Source organism: Aristolochia californica, unplaced genomic scaffold (assembly GCF_029961685.1).
Source record: "Aristolochia californica isolate CCGP_79_NKW_82.1479 unplaced genomic scaffold, dmAriCali1.0.hap1 SCAF_11, whole genome shotgun sequence".
Taxonomy (NCBI): Eukaryota; Viridiplantae; Streptophyta; class Magnoliopsida; order Piperales; family Aristolochiaceae; genus Aristolochia; species Aristolochia californica.
The window spans coordinates 505149-525695 of NW_027181782.1; the positions used below are offsets into that span (position 1 = coordinate 505149).

At 39.4% G+C, this 20547-nt stretch overlaps 5 protein-coding genes across 6 annotated transcripts; 3 read left to right on the forward strand and 2 right to left on the reverse strand.

Annotated features, from left to right (window-relative positions):
- Positions 1–87: 87 nt before the first annotated feature.
- On the reverse strand, positions 88–987 carry LOC137944458 (metalloendoproteinase 5-MMP-like). The gene has a single exon (XM_068790143.1). It carries the CDS (start codon positions 985–987, stop codon positions 88–90), a length of 900 nt encoding a protein of 299 aa, XP_068646244.1.
- Positions 988–3726: 2739 nt separating this feature from the next.
- LOC137944461 (disease resistance protein RGA2-like) lies at positions 3727–6309 on the forward strand. The gene has a single exon (XM_068790148.1). The coding sequence runs from the start codon at positions 3727–3729 to the stop codon at positions 6307–6309; it is 2583 nt and encodes an 860-aa protein (XP_068646249.1).
- Positions 6310–8884: 2575 nt separating this feature from the next.
- LOC137944320 (putative disease resistance protein RGA1) lies at positions 8885–12914 on the forward strand. 2 transcript variants are annotated; one of them, XR_011110805.1, is made up of 3 exons: positions 8885–11655; positions 11795–11851; positions 12735–12914. XR_011110805.1 is itself a non-coding variant. In XM_068789971.1 (2 exons), exon 1 carries the CDS (start codon positions 9001–9003, stop codon positions 11611–11613), a length of 2613 nt encoding a protein of 870 aa, XP_068646072.1. In that variant the 5' UTR covers positions 8885–9000; the 3' UTR covers positions 11614–11655; positions 12735–12914. The 2 variants fall into 2 exon arrangements, 1 of the variants encoding a protein (XP_068646072.1); XM_068789971.1 differs by lacking the exon at positions 11795–11851.
- A 1188-nt stretch (positions 12915–14102) lies between these two features.
- Positions 14103–15923, reverse strand: LOC137944462 (pentatricopeptide repeat-containing protein At5g04780, mitochondrial-like). Its single transcript, XM_068790149.1, has one exon. It carries the CDS (start codon positions 15921–15923, stop codon positions 14103–14105), a length of 1821 nt encoding a protein of 606 aa, XP_068646250.1.
- A 1737-nt stretch (positions 15924–17660) lies between these two features.
- Positions 17661–19826, forward strand: LOC137944463 (uncharacterized). The gene is made up of 6 exons (XM_068790150.1): positions 17661–18174; positions 18486–18573; positions 18695–18760; positions 19157–19303; positions 19458–19554; positions 19692–19826. Exons 1-6 carry the CDS (start codon positions 17661–17663, stop codon positions 19824–19826), a joined length of 1047 nt encoding a protein of 348 aa, XP_068646251.1.
- Positions 19827–20547: the final 721 nt, after the last annotated feature.

Sequence of the window (20547 nt, forward strand, 5' to 3'; positions counted from 1 at the left end):
TTATAAACGCAAATGACCATTAATTTTCAAAAATTTCCTTTTTTCCCCCCACTTTTAATCATCTCTTCTCCGACTGAATCAAACAATTCAAGGGTACAGGTTCTTAATCCCATCAATGTCATCCTGGGTCAATTCCCTCTTTTGCTCCCCGTACCCAAATTTTGGGTACATAACAGCTTCCTTGACCTTCGAGTGGGCCAATCCAAGCGCATGGCCCAGCTCATGCAGCGCAATTGATATGAAGTCCACCGAATCATCCGACTTATACACCGACCAGTTCTCCTCGATGTCAAAATGGACAAAGGCCGATGTTGGGAACATTGCATGGGCTAGTATCCCCTCAGGCCCATCAAAGCTCTCATAATCCCCGTGGGCCCCTTTAAAGAATCCGACTTTGATATCCGCACCCTTGTGTTGTTCAAACGGTACCTCTATAAAAAAGAAGCCCGTCACGTAAGCCCATTTTTGTATCGCGAATATGACCGATGGTTCGGCGAAGTAGAAAGGGAAGTTGGGCTGCAGCCAGCCCCATTTGAGGTGGCTCTGTTTGTCGGCGGGCCATTTCGGTCTTCCTGGAAGTATGGCCCATCGGGGACCGATACCGGGTACGGATCCATTAAAGAAGTCCGGGACTCCGCATCGGGGCTCCATCATGAGGTCGAGGGTGGCGGCGTCGACGACTCCGGAGACGTTGAGGCTGAAGGTTGTTTGGTAGAGCTTGAGTGCTGACTCCAGATGGTCGTCGAAGTGGTCGTCTTCTCCGGGGCCGGTGGCAATGTGGGCGTTGGCCAAGTACCCGAATCTTGCGAGGTAGTGTTTGAGCTTGTGGAGTCCGGTCACCGTCTCCCCAAGGCGGCTACCTTCCAGCGGCTGCAGGTTCTGGAACAGCCGTCGGCGGCCATGGGATTTTCTACAGAAGACGAAGCAGGGTAGAGTGGCTAGAGAGAGAATAAAAAGAAGAAGAAAAGCTTTATGCAGAAAACCCATCTTGACCCAGACGCTTGCATACTGCTAGAGCTGCTAATTCTGTTTAAATACATTCTCCTCTATCGTTCTTGCCAGCAAATGGTGATGCAGACGACGACAATTGGTTAATAAATTTTTTTATCAGATATCTTTAAATCAAGGAGGAACTTTTGCTGGACGGAGGGGTTTCTCGTTCGTTACGTAAAACCGATGTTACTCACCTTCCTTTTTGGTTTTTTTCTGACAGTTATATTTTACTTCTATTTTCCCATCATTGACGTCGTCAGTGGACATCGTTTTTTTTTTTACGATTTCATAACCAGAGATGAGATGGAAAGGTAAAATTTAAGAGAAATCCGGATACAGACGCTTCTTTCTTATTCGCTGCTTCTTCCTCCACTTTGGTTTTTGTTTCTGGTCTCGTTTGTTGGTTGGATCAGGTAAATTCGAGTTTGTTTAATGGGTTTCTAGTCTTTGCGTGTTTTTTTCTTGGTTAATTTACTACTTCTGAATTTGATGTCCAAGAAAATTCGGGGCGCCCCTTTTTCCGATCTTGATGCCTGCCTCTTGGAAACGCTGAAGTTTGGGGATGTTGAAGTAAAGTGGAGTGTGATCAGGGTCTGAGTCAAACCTGTAGATTGGAAGGAGATGAAATCAAGAGGATTGTAGATCACTTTCTTCTTGGTAAGCAAAGAGTTGTGACTCTCAGTAGATGGCCGAGAAGGAAGGGCTCGTCACTAGTTGTGACAAAAATGGAGCAAATGATCACAGGATTTCATGGAAACTGGGGAATCCAAATATGTCAGACCCCAGTGTCCCAGTGCGACTCTGCGTAGGTATCGCTATGTGAGACAAGACGAAGAGAAGAAGTAAATCATGGGCAAATGGACGGTGCTCCAATTCGACCTCCCCAAAGAACCCGAATTCAGCACACTTGCTGAAGAACTCAAGTAGGAAGCAACCGTCGAGCACCATCATTTCCACAAACTCACTGCTGCTGAGCGAAACGCTTTCTGAATAGAAACTTCGTGCTTCTTCCTCTAATTTCTGCATATCGTTGAGCTTATGATCGAGGACATCATATAAGCTCTCTGCCATTTTTCGAGAGAAACCATGAAGATACTGCCGCTTGATCTTTTCCATGGCCTGCAACTGCTTCTTCCTTCGGTGGTAAGGCCCGATTCAGACGAACTCGGGCTCGTAGGCCGCATGATCAAGTTTGCGTAGGTGAGGAAGAACCCGGACGATTGTGGGTTTTTTCGTCTGTTGAATATTGACGTTATTTATGGAATTCAATTTTTGCTTCATCGAATCCTTCCATGCTGCTTCGTCTGTTTCTTTCTTCTTCATCCTTCTGGTCTTGTCCTTCTTCTCCTCCACTGGGACGGGTTGAAAAAGGGGAATCGGAACTATTGACAAAAAACACTGGTTAAAGGTTAGTCAGCCACATTCAGACCTATCTGTTTCGACCTTCCCCCAGTTACCTTCTGCTAAGTGAAATCCGTTCAGAGAGAGAAAAAAAAAAGAATCTCGTTCTTCTTTCACTCATGCTCAGTTGCATAAGCATTCAAGACATGTGATTCTCCCCCCATACGTTTCAGGGTGTAGACATCCTCCATCTCCTTCCATGTCAAAGACTCTCTTCTGCAAGAGTTGCATTGATACGTCTGCAACCATTTTAGATACTCTGGATTACTTTTTTTTGCTCCAGTTTCATCCTCGATCGTCTCAGGTGGAGCCTTGACAGACCCATCTATGAACCCTAGCTGGGTTTTCCATTGCGGGTAGTTTGAGGGTCTGAGCTTGACTGTGACATGACTTCTTGTATTGAACAGCAACAATGGAGGTGGAGAGGACGGGGAAGAGATTGAAGCAGTAGAGGAATCCATTGAACTCACACGCAAGATACCCAAAACCCAGCAGATAAAATCATCAATTGGTTCAATCGGATGGATTTCTTCTCGATGGGAAGGTATTTTATGGTGCTTAAAATGAACTTCATCATCGGTTCGAAGACACAGCGCATCTTGATTTCGTCTAGATTTAAGAAAAACAAAACACTCTCTTCCTCAACTCATTAAACTTGAAGAATCTATGTACTCACAAGCAAGATACTTAGAGACGATTAGCTACGGTTCAGATCGACTAAAACAAAATAATTACATATCACGCAAGAAAATAACAGAATAGCTGATCACATGGGTTGTCGAATTTAAAAGAAAACATATCTCAATTTAATTACTTATACCCAACTTTGGTAGCAAAGATAAGTTTTTAGGATGCCTTAGTTTAGACTGGAGTCTCCTAATGATCCACAGGATTTACAATAATATCATTTCATATGCAGCAGGTTTCTATTGATTGTTTCATTAGTGCATGCTTATTTTATCACCAAAACATGCACAAAGCTCGCTCAGCTCAACTCCATTCTGCACTTGTTCGTAGGTGTGTTCCCGTCCAGCAACGAGATCCCGTTTACCAATTACCATCTTCGTTTATATACTTTGAACGTTCAATTTAACCTACGCGGAGGGAAGAGTTTTTCAGGCTTCTGCTTTGAAAATGACGGAGTTGATTTCTGCCAGTCAACTATCTTCCTTCTTCTACTCCCTCTTCTTGTTCTCTCCGCAATCATTGTAATGCTTCATTTTTTTATTCTACTTCCTGCAAATCCCATCTTGATGGAATCTCTAAATCTCAAGTCCCAACAACGCTAGATCATCCCATAGACAGCAAGCATTTTCTAGTAGAAAGAGAAGCATGGAGATTGTCTTACAACCAGTTCTGGATGTAGTACTCAAAAACATAACATCTGCAGTCAAAGAAGAGATCAAATTGATATGGGGTGTTGAGGAAGAGCTGGAAAAGCTTCTGCGTACCCTGTCAGCCATCCGGTCAGTCCTTGCAGATGCTGAGGAGAAGCAGGAGACATCCCAGTTACTGAAAGATTGGCTCCGAAAGCTCAAAGATGTTGCATATGATGCAGAGGATGTTGTTGATGAATTCATGATTGAAGCTGTGAGGAAGAAAATGGAGAAGGGGTCTGAATCAAGCAGGGTGAATCAGGTAGCCAGCTTCAGCTCTTGTTTTTGTTTGAAGAAAGTTCGATTTAGGCATGAAATTGGGTATAGGATGAGAGATATTAGAATGAGACTGGAGCAGATCGGGAAGGAAGGCCATGACTTTGACCTGGTGGTGTTAGAAAGGAACAGATTTATCCAAATCAGAGAGCGGCCAAAAAGTTCATCTTTGGTGGACGAAGCTGTTGTTTATGGGAGACAAAATGATAAATATGAATTGTTAAAACTGTTATTGTCTGATGAAACTAGTGGAAAGCATCCTTCTGTTATACCCGTAGTAGGCATGGGAGGCCTCGGCAAGACTACCCTTGCTCAACTTGTTTACAACAGCAAGGAGGCACAGCAGAAATTTTTACTAAGAGGCTGGGTTTGTGTATCAGAGGAATTTGATGTCAAACGGCTTACTCGAGCAATCATAGAATCTGTAACGGGAAATAGTTGTGATTTATTAGAAATAGATCCGCTCCAACAACGTCTGAAGAACTTGTTAACAGGAAAGACTTCTGGTCACAGTGACCAAAGATGTTTAATTGTACTGGATGATATGTGGAGTGAAAACCCTTATGACTGGGAGAATTTTCGTCTTCCGTTCATATATGGAGCGAGAGGGACTAAAATCCTAGTAACTACTAGAAGTCGGAAAGTTGCATCTATTGTGGGAACTATGAGTCCTTATGATTTGAAGGGTTTACCTTATGATGATTGTCTGAAATTATTTGTGCAAAAGGTTTTTGCAGGAGAGAGACCAGATTCATACCCCAACTTGGTTGAAATTGGAATAAAGATTGTAGAAAAATGTGGAGGTGTCCCTCTTGCGGTAAAGTCTCTTGGCGGTCTCCTCTGTAACAAGAGAGATGAAATCGAATGGCTTAATGTTCTCCAAAGCCCAATTTGGAACTTGGCACAAGGCAGCTATGATATCTTACCTGCTCTAAGATTGAGTTATCAAAATCTTCCTGCAAACTTAAAGTCATGCTTTGCTTACTGTTCTTTGTTTCCAAAGGATTATATCTACAGGAAGGATGAGTTAGTCGAGTTGTGGGTAGAAGAAGGGTATGTCCAGGCTGATGGGCATAGACAAGCTGTAGACATGGGCAATGAATTCTTTGATGATTTATTAATGAGGTCTTTTCTGTATCAAGATCCTAACTGGAAGTGGGGAGCAAAATATAGGATGCATGATCTGATTCATGATCTTGCTGAATTTATTTCAACAGAAGAATGCATTAGAATGGAAGAGGGTACATCACTAACGGTTCCTGAAACTTCTCAGAAGAGTACATCACTTTTGATTCCTCAAATGGCTCGGTTTTCATCATTTGTCTGTCATAATATGTTGACCACAGTTGATTTGGGTGGATTGTGTAGCAATAAAAGCTTGCGGACTTTCCTGTTTGTAGGCTTATTTCCTTATAAACCACACAAGCAGGTGCTCTCAAAGGCCAATATTGATCTGGTTCTTCAGCTTAAATGCCTACGTGTGTTGAAATTAGAACATAGTGCTCTTGAGGAACTACCTGATTCCATAGGCAGTTTAAAGTTTTTAAAGTTAATTGATCTCTCAAATACTGAAGTAAGAAAATTGCCTCCTTCAATATGTACCCTCTACAATCTACAAAGGTTGAAGCTCAAGAATTGCAGAAACCTTACTGAGTTACCGAAAGACATGGGGAACTTGATCAACCTATCCTACCTTGATACTGAAATGAGTGTGTACTTGAAATGTATGCCACCTCAAATTGGGAAGCTGAGGAAGCTACAAGTATTATCTCTCTTTGTTTCAGGAACAGAGACTGGATCAAAGATAGCAGAATTGAAAGATATGACAAGTTTGAGAGTGCTGGGTATTTCAAGGTTGGAAAATGTGGTTACTGCAGAGGATGCTATGGGAGCTGATTTAAAGAACAAAAAACATCTCAATCAACTCCACGTAGAATGGACATGGGGTACACGAGATGGAATTATTGATGAAGTGGTGCTTGAATCGCTCAGTCCTCATGTAACCCTGAAGTCACTTTCTATATATGGCTATGCAGGCACTTGTTTACCAAGTTGGTTGAGAAAGCTTACATCTCTCCAGAATTTGACACTCTTTGAATGTCGTCTACTAGCTTCTTTAGCAGAAAATGTACTGCCTCCCTCCCTCCAAAGTTTGACCATCTCCTTGTGCCCCATACTGCACAAGAGGTGTAAAAGAAATGGAGGTGATTGGTCGAACATATCTCATGTCTCTCGAGTGTGTGTAAGTGGAGAGTACATGTGATTTCGAACATCCTAAAAATTCTTTTCAAGATGGGAATGCAGTGGACTTCATAATCAGACCAGGTATTATCACGTTTGCCTTTTCTTATCTTTCAGGAAAAAAACATAATCCCTTTTTCTTGCTTTGATGGACTCAAAATGATATTTCTTTTTGGCTTCAGAAGGGTCATATCCTAATATAGTTATTTTGTCAGTCCCTCAGTATTCAAAGGATAGCAATTCAAAGGATAGATTAGCAAAAAATATTTGAAAGTATGAATATTCTTTTTCTGGTTCAAAGAAGCAAAGGGTTAATGCATCTTTCACAGCGTGAGATCAGTTCATGAGCCCACACAGCCAACTGTCTTCACATATTTATGCACATGCTTACATGTTCTTAGCTATTCATAGTTTGTAGATTCTGTGACCTGTGAAACATATATCTACTTTAAAAATTAAAATGAACCAGACTTTTCCAGACTCTGATCCATTTCTGGCATTACATATTATTCACAGGTCGTCCTAATGATTTCAAACTTCCAAGTACCAGAATTGTGTTTGTGATGGTTTTGAGAAATTTCGGAGATTGATCCCTCAATTAGGTTGAATTTCACAGTTTGGAATATAAGAGGATAGGTTTCAGACTTGCAGTACATCATTTACAAAGTTACTCATAAAAGTTATATTGGTATGAAATGAAGCAAGTAGACTAGCACGAATTACTTAGAGAGGAAGATCATCAACTGTTAGCCAACCCGCCAAGTATCCAATTGTATTTCCATGTTAAATCCTTCTGAGTTGTGCAAATTTTGCAATTGATACTTATTGTACCTGGTTAGTCTTGTATAATTTTGAAGTAACAATAACAACAACAGGAAAAGGAAAAATGGAAAATTTTCATTGGAGCATTTGCTGCGGCTTTGCCATTGTCTACTAAAAAAAGGCTTAAAGAGCTTAACTTTCTCCCATCTGGTGATTTTCCCTATTGGTCTAGAACTCTAAATTTTGGTTTAAACAGCCTTTCTTGAATTCCATGGAACAAATAAACCCCACCATTGACTTTTAAATTGATGAATTGAGATTAGCAGGCTAAGTGATGTTACAGCACTACCTCACTAGTTTGTCAAATTGATGGGTTTTTCCTTGCTCTAAAGCAATCTTCCTTGTGAATTTTCTGACAGGGTCATCTATGCTGACATTACTGATGGATAAAATGAGAATGATTCTGTGTACCCACCAACTCTTCTGGATAACCAGCAGCTGGAAAAAGTTACTTACAGTTGACAGAAGTTCATGGTGACTATGTTGTCATCCAAAATGAGATCTTTAATATGATACTATTCTTTGAGTGTTTGATGTCTTTGTGGGATATTTTTCTTGAATCTATGGTAAAAGAATAGCAGCTGGTGCAGACTTCAGTTTTAGACGTGTGAGTGGAAGAACCAGAAAAGAGAGGGAGAAGCTGATGGGAACAAGGGGATAAATAGACCATATATGAGAGGTGGTCTCTTCCTTCCCCCTCCCAATGAAAAGGTTTCCCTTAAACTCAATTTTGATGGGAGTTCCTTAAACTGCTGCTACCAAAAGTAACAAAGGAAAACAACACTCAACCAGTATATACTTGAAATGACCCTCTGCTCCTACCAAAATGATCCAAAGCTGTGCTAACTGTCACCTCTTTCCTATTACAGGATGAAAATTCATATGATCTCCTTATCTTAAGCCTGTGCAATGAAGTCTTGCCACCCTCTGCACCATCAGCTTGAATCATTTCTATTTCCAAGTTATTCATCATGTGAAGCCAGTTGATTCCTTTTGGAACAACTGTCAAATATAACAGATCTAACCAGGTTAGACGGGCTTCAACCATAGGTTGGGTCAAAGCAAGATGCTACCATTAAATTTATATCTTTATTTCATTAACTTTTAGCACAATCCAATAGATTGGCAAATTGGCATTATGTTTTGCATGCAAGTAATTGATCTCTACTTTAAATCCTACCTCCAACAAAATGTTTTTGAAGTCTCTTACACTGATTATCGAACCGGACCTGATTATCGAATCGGATTGACTAACCAGCCAGGCCATTTAGTTTTAAGGTAAATTTTGTTTTTATCTAAATAAGAACCAGAAAAGGAACCCACTTGAATTGGCTGATTCGGTTCGATTTTGAGAACTTTGGTCCCTAATGCACCTCCAAGAGGGCCGCTTTTGGATTTCTATCATAAACTTCATTTTAAGAGTATAATTTTTTATGATTAAATAAAATTTTATTTTTAATTATAAAAATGACTAGATTGCCCCTATAAACAAATATTAAAAAATTATATACGAGCTTATTCAAGCTAAGTGCCCAAAGATTCCTGAGTGTGTTTTTTATCGCTAGACTACTCGGACCAGCAAATCCCAACCCAATAAGAAGAGCCAGTTTGTCATCTTCCTCGAAAGTGCCCATCATCTTCCTCGAAATTTCAATTTCGTCAAAAAACAGTTGTTTAGGCTTCTGATGAAAATGGCAACGTCAACTTCAGCCAGTCGACCATCTTCATTGTTCTACTCTCTCTTCTTATTCTCTCTGCACAAAATCATTGAGATGTTTCAAATGTTCCTCTTCTTTCCACGAAACCCATCTTGACAGAATCTCTAAATCTTAATCTTTGCAAAAGTTAGCTCACCCCCTTGACAGAAACCATTTTCCGGAAGAGAGAAACGATGGCTGTAGTCTTACAACCAGTTCTGGATGTAGTACTCAATAACATAACATCTGCAATCAAAGAAGAGATCAACGTGATATGGGGTGTTGAGGAGGAGCTGGAAAAGCTTCTGGGTACACTGTCAGCCATCCGATCAGTCCTTGCAGATGCTGAGGAGAAGCAGGAGACATCCCAGTTACTGAATGATTGGCTCCGAAAGCTCAAAGATGTTGCATATGATGCAGAGGATGTTGTTGATGAATTCATGATTGAAGCTGTGAAGAAGAAAATGGAGAAGGGGTCTGAATCAAGCAGGGTGAATCAGGTAGCCAGCTTCAGCTCTTGTTTTTGTTTGAAGAAAGTTCGATTTAGGCATGAAATTGGGTATAGGATGAGAGATATTAGAATGAGACTGGACCAGATCGGGAAGGAAGGCCATGACTTTGACCTGGTTGTGCTTGAGAGGAACAGAACAACCCAAAACAGAGAGCGGCCAAAAAGTTCATCTTTGGTGGACGAATCTGTTGTTTATGGGAGGCAAAATGATAAAAATGAATTGATAAAGCTGTTGTTGTCAGATGACACTAGTGGAAAGCATCCTTCTGTCGTACCCATAGTTGCCATGGGAGGCCTCGGTAAGACTACCCTTGCTCAAATTGTTTACAACAGTAAGGAGATTCAGCAGAATTTTCCACTGAGAGCCTGGGTGTGTGTGTCTGAGGAATTTGATTTGAAACGACTCACGCGAGCAATCATAGAATCTTTAACTGGACAGAGTTGTGATTTATTAGAAATAGATCCACTCCAACAACGTCTGAAGAACTTGTTAACAGAAGAGACTTCTGGACAGAGTGAGCAAAAATGTTTAATTGTACTCGATGACATGTGGAGTGAAAACCCAAATGACTGGGAGAATTTACGTCTTCCTTTCATATACAGAGTGAGAGGAAGTAAAATTCTTGTAACTACTAGAAGTCAGAAAGTTGCATCTGTTATGGGAACAATGCCTCCTTATAATTTGAGGGGTTTACCTTATGGTGATTGTCTGACATTATTTATGCAGAAGGGTTTTGCAGGTGAGAGTCCAGATGCATACCCTATCTTGGTTGAAATTGGGATGAAAATTGTAGAAAAATGTCAAGGAGTCCCTCTGGCTTTAAAATCTCTGGGAGGTCTGCTCTCTAATAAAAGAGATCAAATAGAATGGTTGAATGTTCTCCAGAGCCCTATTTGGAAATTGGCACAGGGCAGCTATGATATCTTACCCATTCTAAGGTTGAGTTATCAAAATCTTCCTTCAAACCTAAAGTTATGCTTTGGTTACTGTTCTTTGTTTCCAAAGGATTATATATTCAGGAAGGATGAGTTGATTGAGCTATGGATAGAAGAAGGGTATGTTCTTGCTGATGGGCATAGGGAAGCTGAAGACGTAGGCAATGAATTATTTGATGATTTATTGATGAGGTCTTTTCTTTATCGAGATTCTAGCTGGAAATGGGGAGCAAGATACAGAATGCATGACCTGATTCATGATCTTGCAGAATTTGTTACAAAAGAAGACTGTATTAGAATGGAAGAGGGCACAACACTTATGGTTCCTCAAAGAGTTTTGAACAGTACATCACATGCGATTCCTCAAATGGCTCGGTTTTCATCCTTTGTCTGTCATAATATGTTGACAACTGTTGATTTGGATGGATTGTTTACCATTAAGAGCTTGCGGACCTTCCTGTTTCTAGGCCTATTTCCTTATAGGCCTCACAGACAGGTTCTCTCAAAGGCCAACCTTGATTTGCTTCTTCAGTTTAAATACCTACGTGTGTTGAAATTAGAACATAGTGGTCTTGAGGAACTGCCTGATTCCATTGGTGGTTTGAAGTTTCTAAAGTTTGTTGACCTCTCATATAATAAAATTAAAAAGCTGCCCCCTTCAATATGTAGCCTCTACAATCTACAGAGGTTGAAGCTCAACGGCTGCAATTACCTTATTGAGTTACCTGAAGATACCAGGAAACTGATCAACCTAAGGTACCTGGATACTGAAAAGTGTACTTTATTGAAGCATATGCCACCTCAGATTGGGAATCTGAGGAAACTTCAAATATTATCTCGTTTTGTTTCAGGTAAAGAGATTGGGCAAAAGATAGCAGAGTTGAAGGATATGACAAATTTGAGATTGCTGGGTATTTCAGGGTTGGAAAGTGTGGTTACTGCAGAGGAAGCTAAGGAAGCTGCTTTGAAGAACAAAAACCACCTCAATCAACTACACTTAGAATGGACATGGATAAAGGGCACATTAGACGGAAGAGATGGAAATACAGATGAAGTGGTGCTTGAATCACTCAGTCCTCATGTAACCCTAAAGTCACTTTCTCTATATGGCTATGCAGGCAGTCGTTTACCAAGTTGGTTGAGAAATTTTACATCTCTGCAGAATTTGACGCTCTATGAATGTCGTGGATTGGCTTCCCTAGGAGAAAATGTACTGCCTCCCTCTCTCCAAAGTTTGAATATCTCCCTTTGCCCCACATTACACAAGAGATGTAAAAGAAATGGAGAAGATTGGTTGAAGATATCTCATGTCTCTCAAGTGTGCGTAAATGGAGAGTATGTGAGATTTCAGGCATCCTAAAACATCCTTTCAAGATGGGAATATTGTGGACATTATCATCAGGTATTATCTTTTGTCCCTTTTCTTATCATTCTGGGATAAAAGTTCCCTTTTCTTGCTTTTATTGGCTCCATATGACAGTTATTGTTGGCAAGATAATGGTCAGAATCCTAATATGCTTTTTTTTTTCCTCGAATAACAGAAATTTTTGAAAATGTTAATGTTATTTTGGAGACTCAGAGGAGCAATGCTTGACTTGGTACATTTCGTATCATAGCCAGTTGGACTGTACTCGCTTATGTATTACTCATGCTTTCATTTTTATACTTATTCATTTGCAGAATCTGTAATTTGTGAGACTTAATATCAACTTCAAAATGAAGCAAACCTTTCTAGACTTTAATGCATTTTCTTGGCTTTTCAAATTTTCCTCATCAATTGTTGATCATGCCATGAAGCTTCCAATTGTATGTCTATGCTAATTCCTTCTGAGTCGTACAAATGTTTGCTATTACGCCACAAATTATTGATTCTTATTCTCTGTTTTTTTTGTTAATTTTCTCCAACATCCTTCTATCATTGTCTGATTTCTCTATAGTTCATTTATCAAGTGATATCTCTTTTTCTACGTTTTTTCCTTTTTATTGTTAAACTTCGGATGAGAAGTGATCAAAACCCTTTTTTGTGTCTGTCCCATCGCAAGCATCTACAATAACACGATCACATTGGTTTACCCTTTTTTCTTTGGTAGTTCAACCGACGGTCACCTCTCCAACAAGAAAAGGTAGAAATATGGAAACTTCTCTGCCATTTGGATGGGAGAATTTATGGAGGAAATCGGGTTTTAAATTTCCAGAAACCGCACCACTTCATCTTGTCTGGTGAAATCAGCCTGAACAGCATTTATATTTCCTTCCTTGAACAGCATTTTTACTGAAAATCATCCTTTTCTCTCCACGGATGAAATGCATAGAATCTTTTCATGGCTTCATTTGGTCAGTTTCATTTTTGTATAGGAGAATAAATCATTAGATGTTGGGAACTGCATCTAATTTTGAGTTTGGAATAATCTTACTTACACCAGAAGTTGTAGCTATGTCAATTTATGTAAGTCTAACCTCTCAATCTATTTTTTTGCACAGTTATGAAGGTGTTGGGTTTGGTATTGTGCTGAGGTGGTACTCAACGAGTTGTTATTGCAGACGTAATTGATTCCTGGTGTTTAGTTTTTTGAAGAATGAAAAATGAATTAAGATCCATACAATCTGATCCTCTAAAAGATTTTTCTCTCTGTTTAATTCTCATTTATGTAATACAGTAGCCATTAGTGTGCATTTTTTGCTAGCCTAATCTTAAAGGTATGATTTCACTGTCCTCATTTGCATACTTGAAAACCTTGAAACACCAAAAATTGTTCTCATTTCCATCATAAATCACATAAAGAAGAAAATTTACAGAAAATTGGAATAGTTAGAAGAACTTTATTCTTTAATATATTTATAAATACAAATCTTTCTTGTCTCTATTGAAGCAATTTGTTGCATGTTTTATTTGCTTGTAGGGCAGCACATCTTTATCCATCGTTTGTAGAACCAGAAATATTTCTTTTCTTTCTTTGGGTTTAGGGTATAACAGAAGGCATGTATGACTCAACATTGAGCTTTGGACGCCACAAAAACCAGTACTATTGAAGCTTCAGAAATATGCTGAAGTCTTGGCTATCCTTTGAAAAAATATACCTCCTAGTTAATTTAAAATCAAAATGCATCACAACTAGCTTTTATTTGATTTTTTTTATAATAATACCTTCTATCTGGATAACAAAGAGAATAAAACCTTTTCATCTCAGTTTCAGTGAAGGTATATCACCTCACAAAATCCCAACTACCAAAGCTGGAAAGCCCTCTTGGTTGAGAAAATTCCAAACTAAAGTGAACCATTCAAACACATCAAAAAAGAAAAACACAGTGCCTAACCTCCAAAACAAAATACACTATTCTAACAGAACTTTGTTCTGTACTGCTGAATTCTACAGAAGCAAATGAAATCAGGACCAATCCTCAGCTTTTCCAAGTCCCTTTATAATTGAAGGGAACTCAACAGTAGTCATTGACCAGCTAGGGTAGCGTCATTCAACTACATAGAGGTAGAACATCATTTTAAACAAACCGATGATATGGCCAATTCCATTTCACCTTCTTGGGGTGTATATTCAGCTAAGTCTAGCTGAACTCTCTATCTAGAGAGGGCGGTGAATCCAACAAAATTTTGTTATGAATATGCTCAGTTTGTTGTTATTGTATCTCTTCTTTTGTTTGTTCTTTTGTTTTATCTTTTTTTTTCCCTCTCGAAGTGGCTCTATAATGGTTTCTTTTAATTCTCCTTTCCAATAAAATTTTACCATCATTCAAAAGAAAAATATATATAAAATTTGCCTTGAAAAAAGAAGCAGTAAGACATTAAATAATTATAAGCTTTTCGAAATTGGAAGGCCTGGCTAAACTTTCCCGTTACCAGAATTCACAACAAGAACATTGCCCATCTCTGAAATGGTGAAACCGATTTGTATCCCGCACTATAATCACCCTCCCGGTGATCTTTGATGCAAACTTCATGGTAGAATGGCAGTCACCACAGATCCTAAGGTTCTTTTTTATTCTTACTGGTGCAGCAGATGGTAAGCTGATGAGGCCAAAAGCAAGAGCAAGTTTCTCACTATGGTACCTCAACAGCTCCTCCTTTTGAGAGTCATCAACATCATGAGTATCAAAGTCTGTCTCAGCCTTATAAGCCAGCTTCCTCATTGCTTTCTCCAAGTCTTCCAATTTGGCAGAAATCTCATCAATTAGTGGGTGGCTCCCATCTCCAGCAAGGAATGTGTGAACTCTATCTCTTACTTCAATCCAGCTCTTTCCCTTCTCCTTCTTTGCACCACTCTCCTTCAAAATCTTCCTCACCCTTGCAACATCATCCCATCGCTTACTAACAGCATATATATTTGAAAGCAGAACAAGGTTCCCTGCATTGTCTGGTTCCATCTCACAAAGATGACCAATAGCAACTTCAGCAGATTCAAGATCCCCATAAACCCGGCTTGAGCTCAATAGTGAACCCCACATAGAGACAGTTGGTTTGAAGGGCATATTCTCCATCAGATCTCGAGCTTCACGTATCAGCCCAGCACGAACCAGTACATCAACCATGCAAGCATAGTGATGAACATTTGGTTCAACATTATATTCTTGCATGAGATCAAAATAATTTTTCCCTTCCTCAACCCACCCCATATGACTACAAGCAGAAATAACTGCAATATACGTTACTTCATTTGGGCACAGACCTACTTGCTGCATTTTCTCAAATAGTATCATAGCTTCAGTGCACCGAGCATGTTTTGAGAAACCTGAAATTATTGCATTCCAGAATACAATATTCTTTTCTTCTGTACATGAAAACACAGAGTAAGCTTCCTCTATGCTTCCACATTTTGCATACATATGTATGAGAGAGGCGGTCACATGAAAATTTGAGTGGAAACCAGTTCTCAATAAAACTGAATGCACCTGACAGCCTTCAATTGGAGCTGCTAAACTAGCACAAGCACTTAAGGCAGCGGAAAGTGTGAACTGGTTATATTTTAGACCCATTTTTTGGGCTTTATGCACTATGGTTAAAGCCTCCTCATAAAGTTCATTCTGCACAAAACCAGCCACCATTGAACTCCATGTAACATCAGTTCGTTCTTCCATGTTACTGAAAACCTGTAGAGCATCTCCAATCAAGCAGCTTTTTGCATAGACATCCAGAAGAGCAGTCTCTACAAATACATTTGCACACAAAGCAGTTTTACATGCAAGAGCATGCAACTGTTTGCTCACTTCAACATCTGATTTAGCGGCACAAGCACAGAGAATACTTGAAAGAGTGAATCCACTTGGTGGTGTCCCCTCCCTCAGCATTTCCATGAAAAGATTCAGAGCCTTTTTTGGTTCCTGTCCATGCTCGATCAATGCCCCAATTATGGTATTCCATGAAACTATACTTCTGTGAGTCATTGCATCAAAAACTTGGCGGGCAGTGTGGACCAGCCCACACTTGGAATAAAAGTTTATAAGGATGTTTGACAGAAGCGTATCCGCCTGCAAACCTTCTACAATAACTATGGCATGATGGATCTTCCCTTCTCTGATTGACTTGTTCCTTGCACATCTCACCAGGAGATCTGGTAAATTAGGTACTTGCGCATGACTGGTGTCAACCCATGCCAGACCTGTTGTGTTAGATAAGCTTCTAAAATGGCCCCAGAGAGAATGAGATACTTTCTTGTGCATGTGACCGAACATCTCATACTTATATCAGTGACAAATTGTTATACTTTCTTAGGTGTAAAATGCGTTGCATTGTTATCCTAGCACAGAATGACTTGCAAAGAGCCAGCAATTGGAATTTATTAACTAGGACACTTTTCTCCAGACTTTGGGATATTCTTCCTTTCAACAATTTCTTTATTCCCTCTAGTTGGCCATGTAAAAGGCTATTTAATAGGTACTTGTATATAAATACACATTTTGTCATGTAATATTGCTGCAATTAAAGTTTTAGAATCCCCATTGGTCCAATTGCCAAGAAAGAACAGGAATTAGCAAAAGAGACAATCACCAAAATATGGAAAGGAAAAGTTGTAATGACTCTATAAAACGACCCATAGCACCATCCCATCTAGCATATAACGAGATGCCAGTATGAAATGTGAAGGCTAACGAGTAGATCACCTATATGCCAATGATACATGATGAGCAAGACCTATCCCATCAAATCTAAAAAAAAAAAACAGCAGGTAAACATGCTGCAATAAGCACAAACCTTGTCAGCATAAAACTCCCTGTAAGCCTCCCATGCTTCCCATATACTTGAACAATGCAAATTGACTTCATGTGCATGAACAAGTATCTGTCTGCCAATATGGATCACTGACTAGAATCCTTAATACACCCGAGTCTTTCTTCATTTCCATTAAAATCACAAAACCCACATGTTCTTTTCCATGCCTCGTACGTCTTGCTAAAGTGTTTCACTGAACTGCAATTCCGCTAAGCATTTCATCATACGACTCTCATGCAGACCGGTCATCACGCTACTAGAAAACCACCCTCCTTTCTCGCTCATTCCCCAGGAACCATCTAAGTAGCTTGAAACGTTCCAGACGAAACCAATACACAAGATCACAAGGTAAATATTTGCTTCTTTTAAAACAACTCACGACGAGTGCTCAATAGGATACCAACTTTTGATTTCTTTCCACCAAGTTACTGGTTCTCCTTCCACTAACCATTACAATCATAAGCCATCACGGTAACAATAACTGAATATTCGCTCTCAAACGAATCGTAGGAACCAAAAGTCTCTGCAAACCAGAATGTGTCTAACCGGCCAAAAGCAGTGGCATTCTCGTAAAAGAAGAGCAAAACTGAAGTAGTTTTACCCGATTAACCGATTATCTAATTATCCGATTATCCATTATACCCTTCCTCCTGTCCATTAAAAAATATATAAAACATTTTTTTAATAATTAAAATAAATACGTCATATCTGTTCCTCGTTACCATCCTTACGATCAACTCGGTCACCTACAAACTCAGAGTTAGGTCACCCGAGTCTGATTAAGATTCACAAGTTCAGTGGTCAAACTCAAGTCATCTTACCCTGAATAGAAGGGTTATTTAACGTCTTTACTTGACTCACCCCCTCTTGAATAAAAGTTGACCCAACCAAACTGCAGGTTGACTCATCGAATCGGAGAACTCGTTACAAAGAGGACATGGCCCACAAAGCATTAATGCATTAAAATGAGCAAACGGGTGAGATCGATTTTATGGGACCCACCAGGTAGAACGACTCTTGTCGTCCTGCGAACTATAACGGTCAACGAATAACGGATAACCGTCAGTTTTCTTGTCGGCTTCCGGTCGGTCTAATTTTAAGCCAGGTACCCATCCCTCCGTCTCTCTGCGTATTACAGAAGACAGAAGAATTTCCCTGTTTCTCCTGTAAATCCTCGCCGGAAAATGATGTCTGCGGCGGTAGCGTATCCCCTTCTCGCTACCGCCTTTCTCCTCTTTCTCTTCTTATCCAGGGTCCCACTTCCAGGCCGCCGCCTGCAAATCCCTCGCCGCCTGGCTCTGCTACACGCGGAGTTCGATCCCTTAGTGGCCTCAATGGAGAGAAGGAACAGAGGAGAAGGAAAAGTAGACGACGGCGGAAAAACTTTTGAACAGAAAACGTATCGGGCTTCTCTGGGAGGTCACCACTCCGACCCATTTTCCGACGAGGATTATGACATTGAGGACTTTCAGGAAGGGTACCTGAACATTACCAGGAGGTTGGTTTACCTGTTCCCGCTGTTGGATACTAGCCCCCAGGATAATGAAATCAATTTCGAGGAGCTTGGGGCGTGGAACGAGATACAAGCGAAGAGCAGGTTGAGTTATAAGACTCGGATGGCAATGGAGGACAGGGATGCGAACGGTGACGGGGTCATTACTTTGAGGGAATATCTCCGGAATTTTCACGTAAATGAGATGGGTATGTTCTTTTTATAATTCCGTGACGGGATTCTCTGGTTGGACTCTTATTTTGTTTTCGGCTTTCATCCTGTGTGATTTCCTCATTTATCTCCGTTTATTTATTCTGAATTAGATCGTAATATGATCTGTAGTTGATTTGCTCTAACCAGACTCCATGAAATTAAGTTCTGTTAGTGGGACAAACCAAGAACAGATCAAATCTTTTTTTGAAAGGATTCTCTAGTGATTTCGTTTTCTTTAGTTAATCATCTGAAGCACTAAATCGTGTACGCTGATCGGAATGTTTTGAATTGTACATGAACAACAAAGAGCAACGCAAAGCTGAATGGTGGGATGAACGGTTCCATTGTGCAGACATGGATAATGATGGAGCTCTCAATTTTACAGAATTCCAGGAGTATGTCCTGGTTTTGCACTGATTTAACAAAGCTGTTGATGCAGATTTTATTTAATTCAAATCACTTTTCCATAAAGACTCTTTATCTCTTTCTAATTCACAAAGCTGATGTCTTTTGCAGCTTCCAGCACCCAGAGGATAGTAAAAATCCAAAAGTACAGCAATGGTTCCTCACTGAAAAAATTAGGTTATTTCTGCATCTATAGATTCTTTACATTTATTTCAGCTTTCTCATCTTCTAATCCAATCTTGATTATTTTTGTTGGATTTCTTGTTGGAATATTTGTTTGTATCGACCGGGTCAATTCTTGTATAAGATCTGTAGGGTTGTTTTCCTAAAAGGTTCCCTTGTATAAGATCCGTGGAGTTGTTTTCCTAAAAGGTTCGAGCCTTTTAGGAAAGCAACCCCACGGATCTTATACAAGGATTGGCCTGGTCGATACAAACAAGTATTCTAACAATTATAGTTGTAAAAAACTGAAAATTAAGACAACTTCATCCTTCTCTTCCCCTAATTATTCAGCTACATTTCTCCTTTCATGCATCCTTTTTTTCTCTAAATTTCAAATCTACGATGCAACAGGGAACTAGACCAAGATCATGATGGGATGCTAAGCTATGTGGAGTTTCTTGATCAAGCTTATGAGATGTATTGGGATGACTTTAAAGAGGAAGCTGAAAAGAATGACCCTAAAGAAACATTTGTGGAGCTTGACATAAATGGAGACAAGTAATTAATGAGATATATAATCGCAGTTTTGTAGTTTTGTTTTCAATTAACTTTCAGTCGTATCCTTTCCTTGGTGATTATTTGTTCTCGTAATCTTCTCTAAATCATGCCATTTTTTAAATGATGAAACATGGTATTTTTACTTGTAATTCAGATTCTTGTCCGAAGAGGAATTGAAGCCAATCATCCATAATATGTATCCTGGAGAATTCGTTTATGCTGAATATTATACCAAGAAACTGATACATGAGGTAAGGAATTTCAAGCTAGACTTATATATGAAACTTCATTTTAATTCCTTGCATGGCATGGTTAATCGATTATTTTTGCTCTCAAGAACCGGTATGAGTTCTAGTTCTTCAATTCAACTACCCTTCGATTCTTTCAGGCAGATGATGACAAGAATGGAAAACTATCCCTTCAAGAGATGCTTGATCACCCCTTCTCATTCTACAACAACATATATCGTCAAAGAAATTATGATGATGATGATGATGATGATCTCCATGACGAGTTTCGATAATTCTGACAATGATATTTGGATACCTTGGGAAACTTTTAATGTTTTTCCCTGTCTTCGTCTTCTTTTTTAGTTGGAGAGAAGTTGACCTTGGAACCGTTGATAATCATGTTGAACATAACACTAAATTTTGAAACGGCCTATTTTTAGAAAGGTAAAACCTTAAGTTAGACAAATTTATTTGCACTAATATAGTTTATTTACAAGAAAGCCAGTTTTTTTTAATTTTTTAATATTTTATTTAATTAATATATATATATATATATATATATATCATCAATTCATTTGAATAATATAAATTTTAGGCATTTTCGTGTCGATTTATTTTCTTCTTATACATAGCACGATTTTCTTTTTCTTTATATGCTAATTATATAATTAATAAAATATAATCATGTCACTATATGAATACAAGGGCACAATTGTCATTTAGACCGGGTTGGTCTCTAGAGCTTTCCAAATTCGTGGAAATTCCGGTTCTTTTTAATGCAGAAAATTCCCGTTCAAACATGGAAAAAATCGAGTAGGCCCGCTGCATCCACGCCTGTCCTTCTCCGCAAGATCACAGGCGACAGTCCACGTTCTCCATCCATCTTTCTCACGTTCCAAACGGCTGAGATTTCCCCAACACAAGCGCTTCCCCCATTGGTTGGCTTCTTCATTACCTCGCTTCTTATTGGTCCATGTCATCGGAGATGACATGTTCCACTTTTCCTTCTGCCCG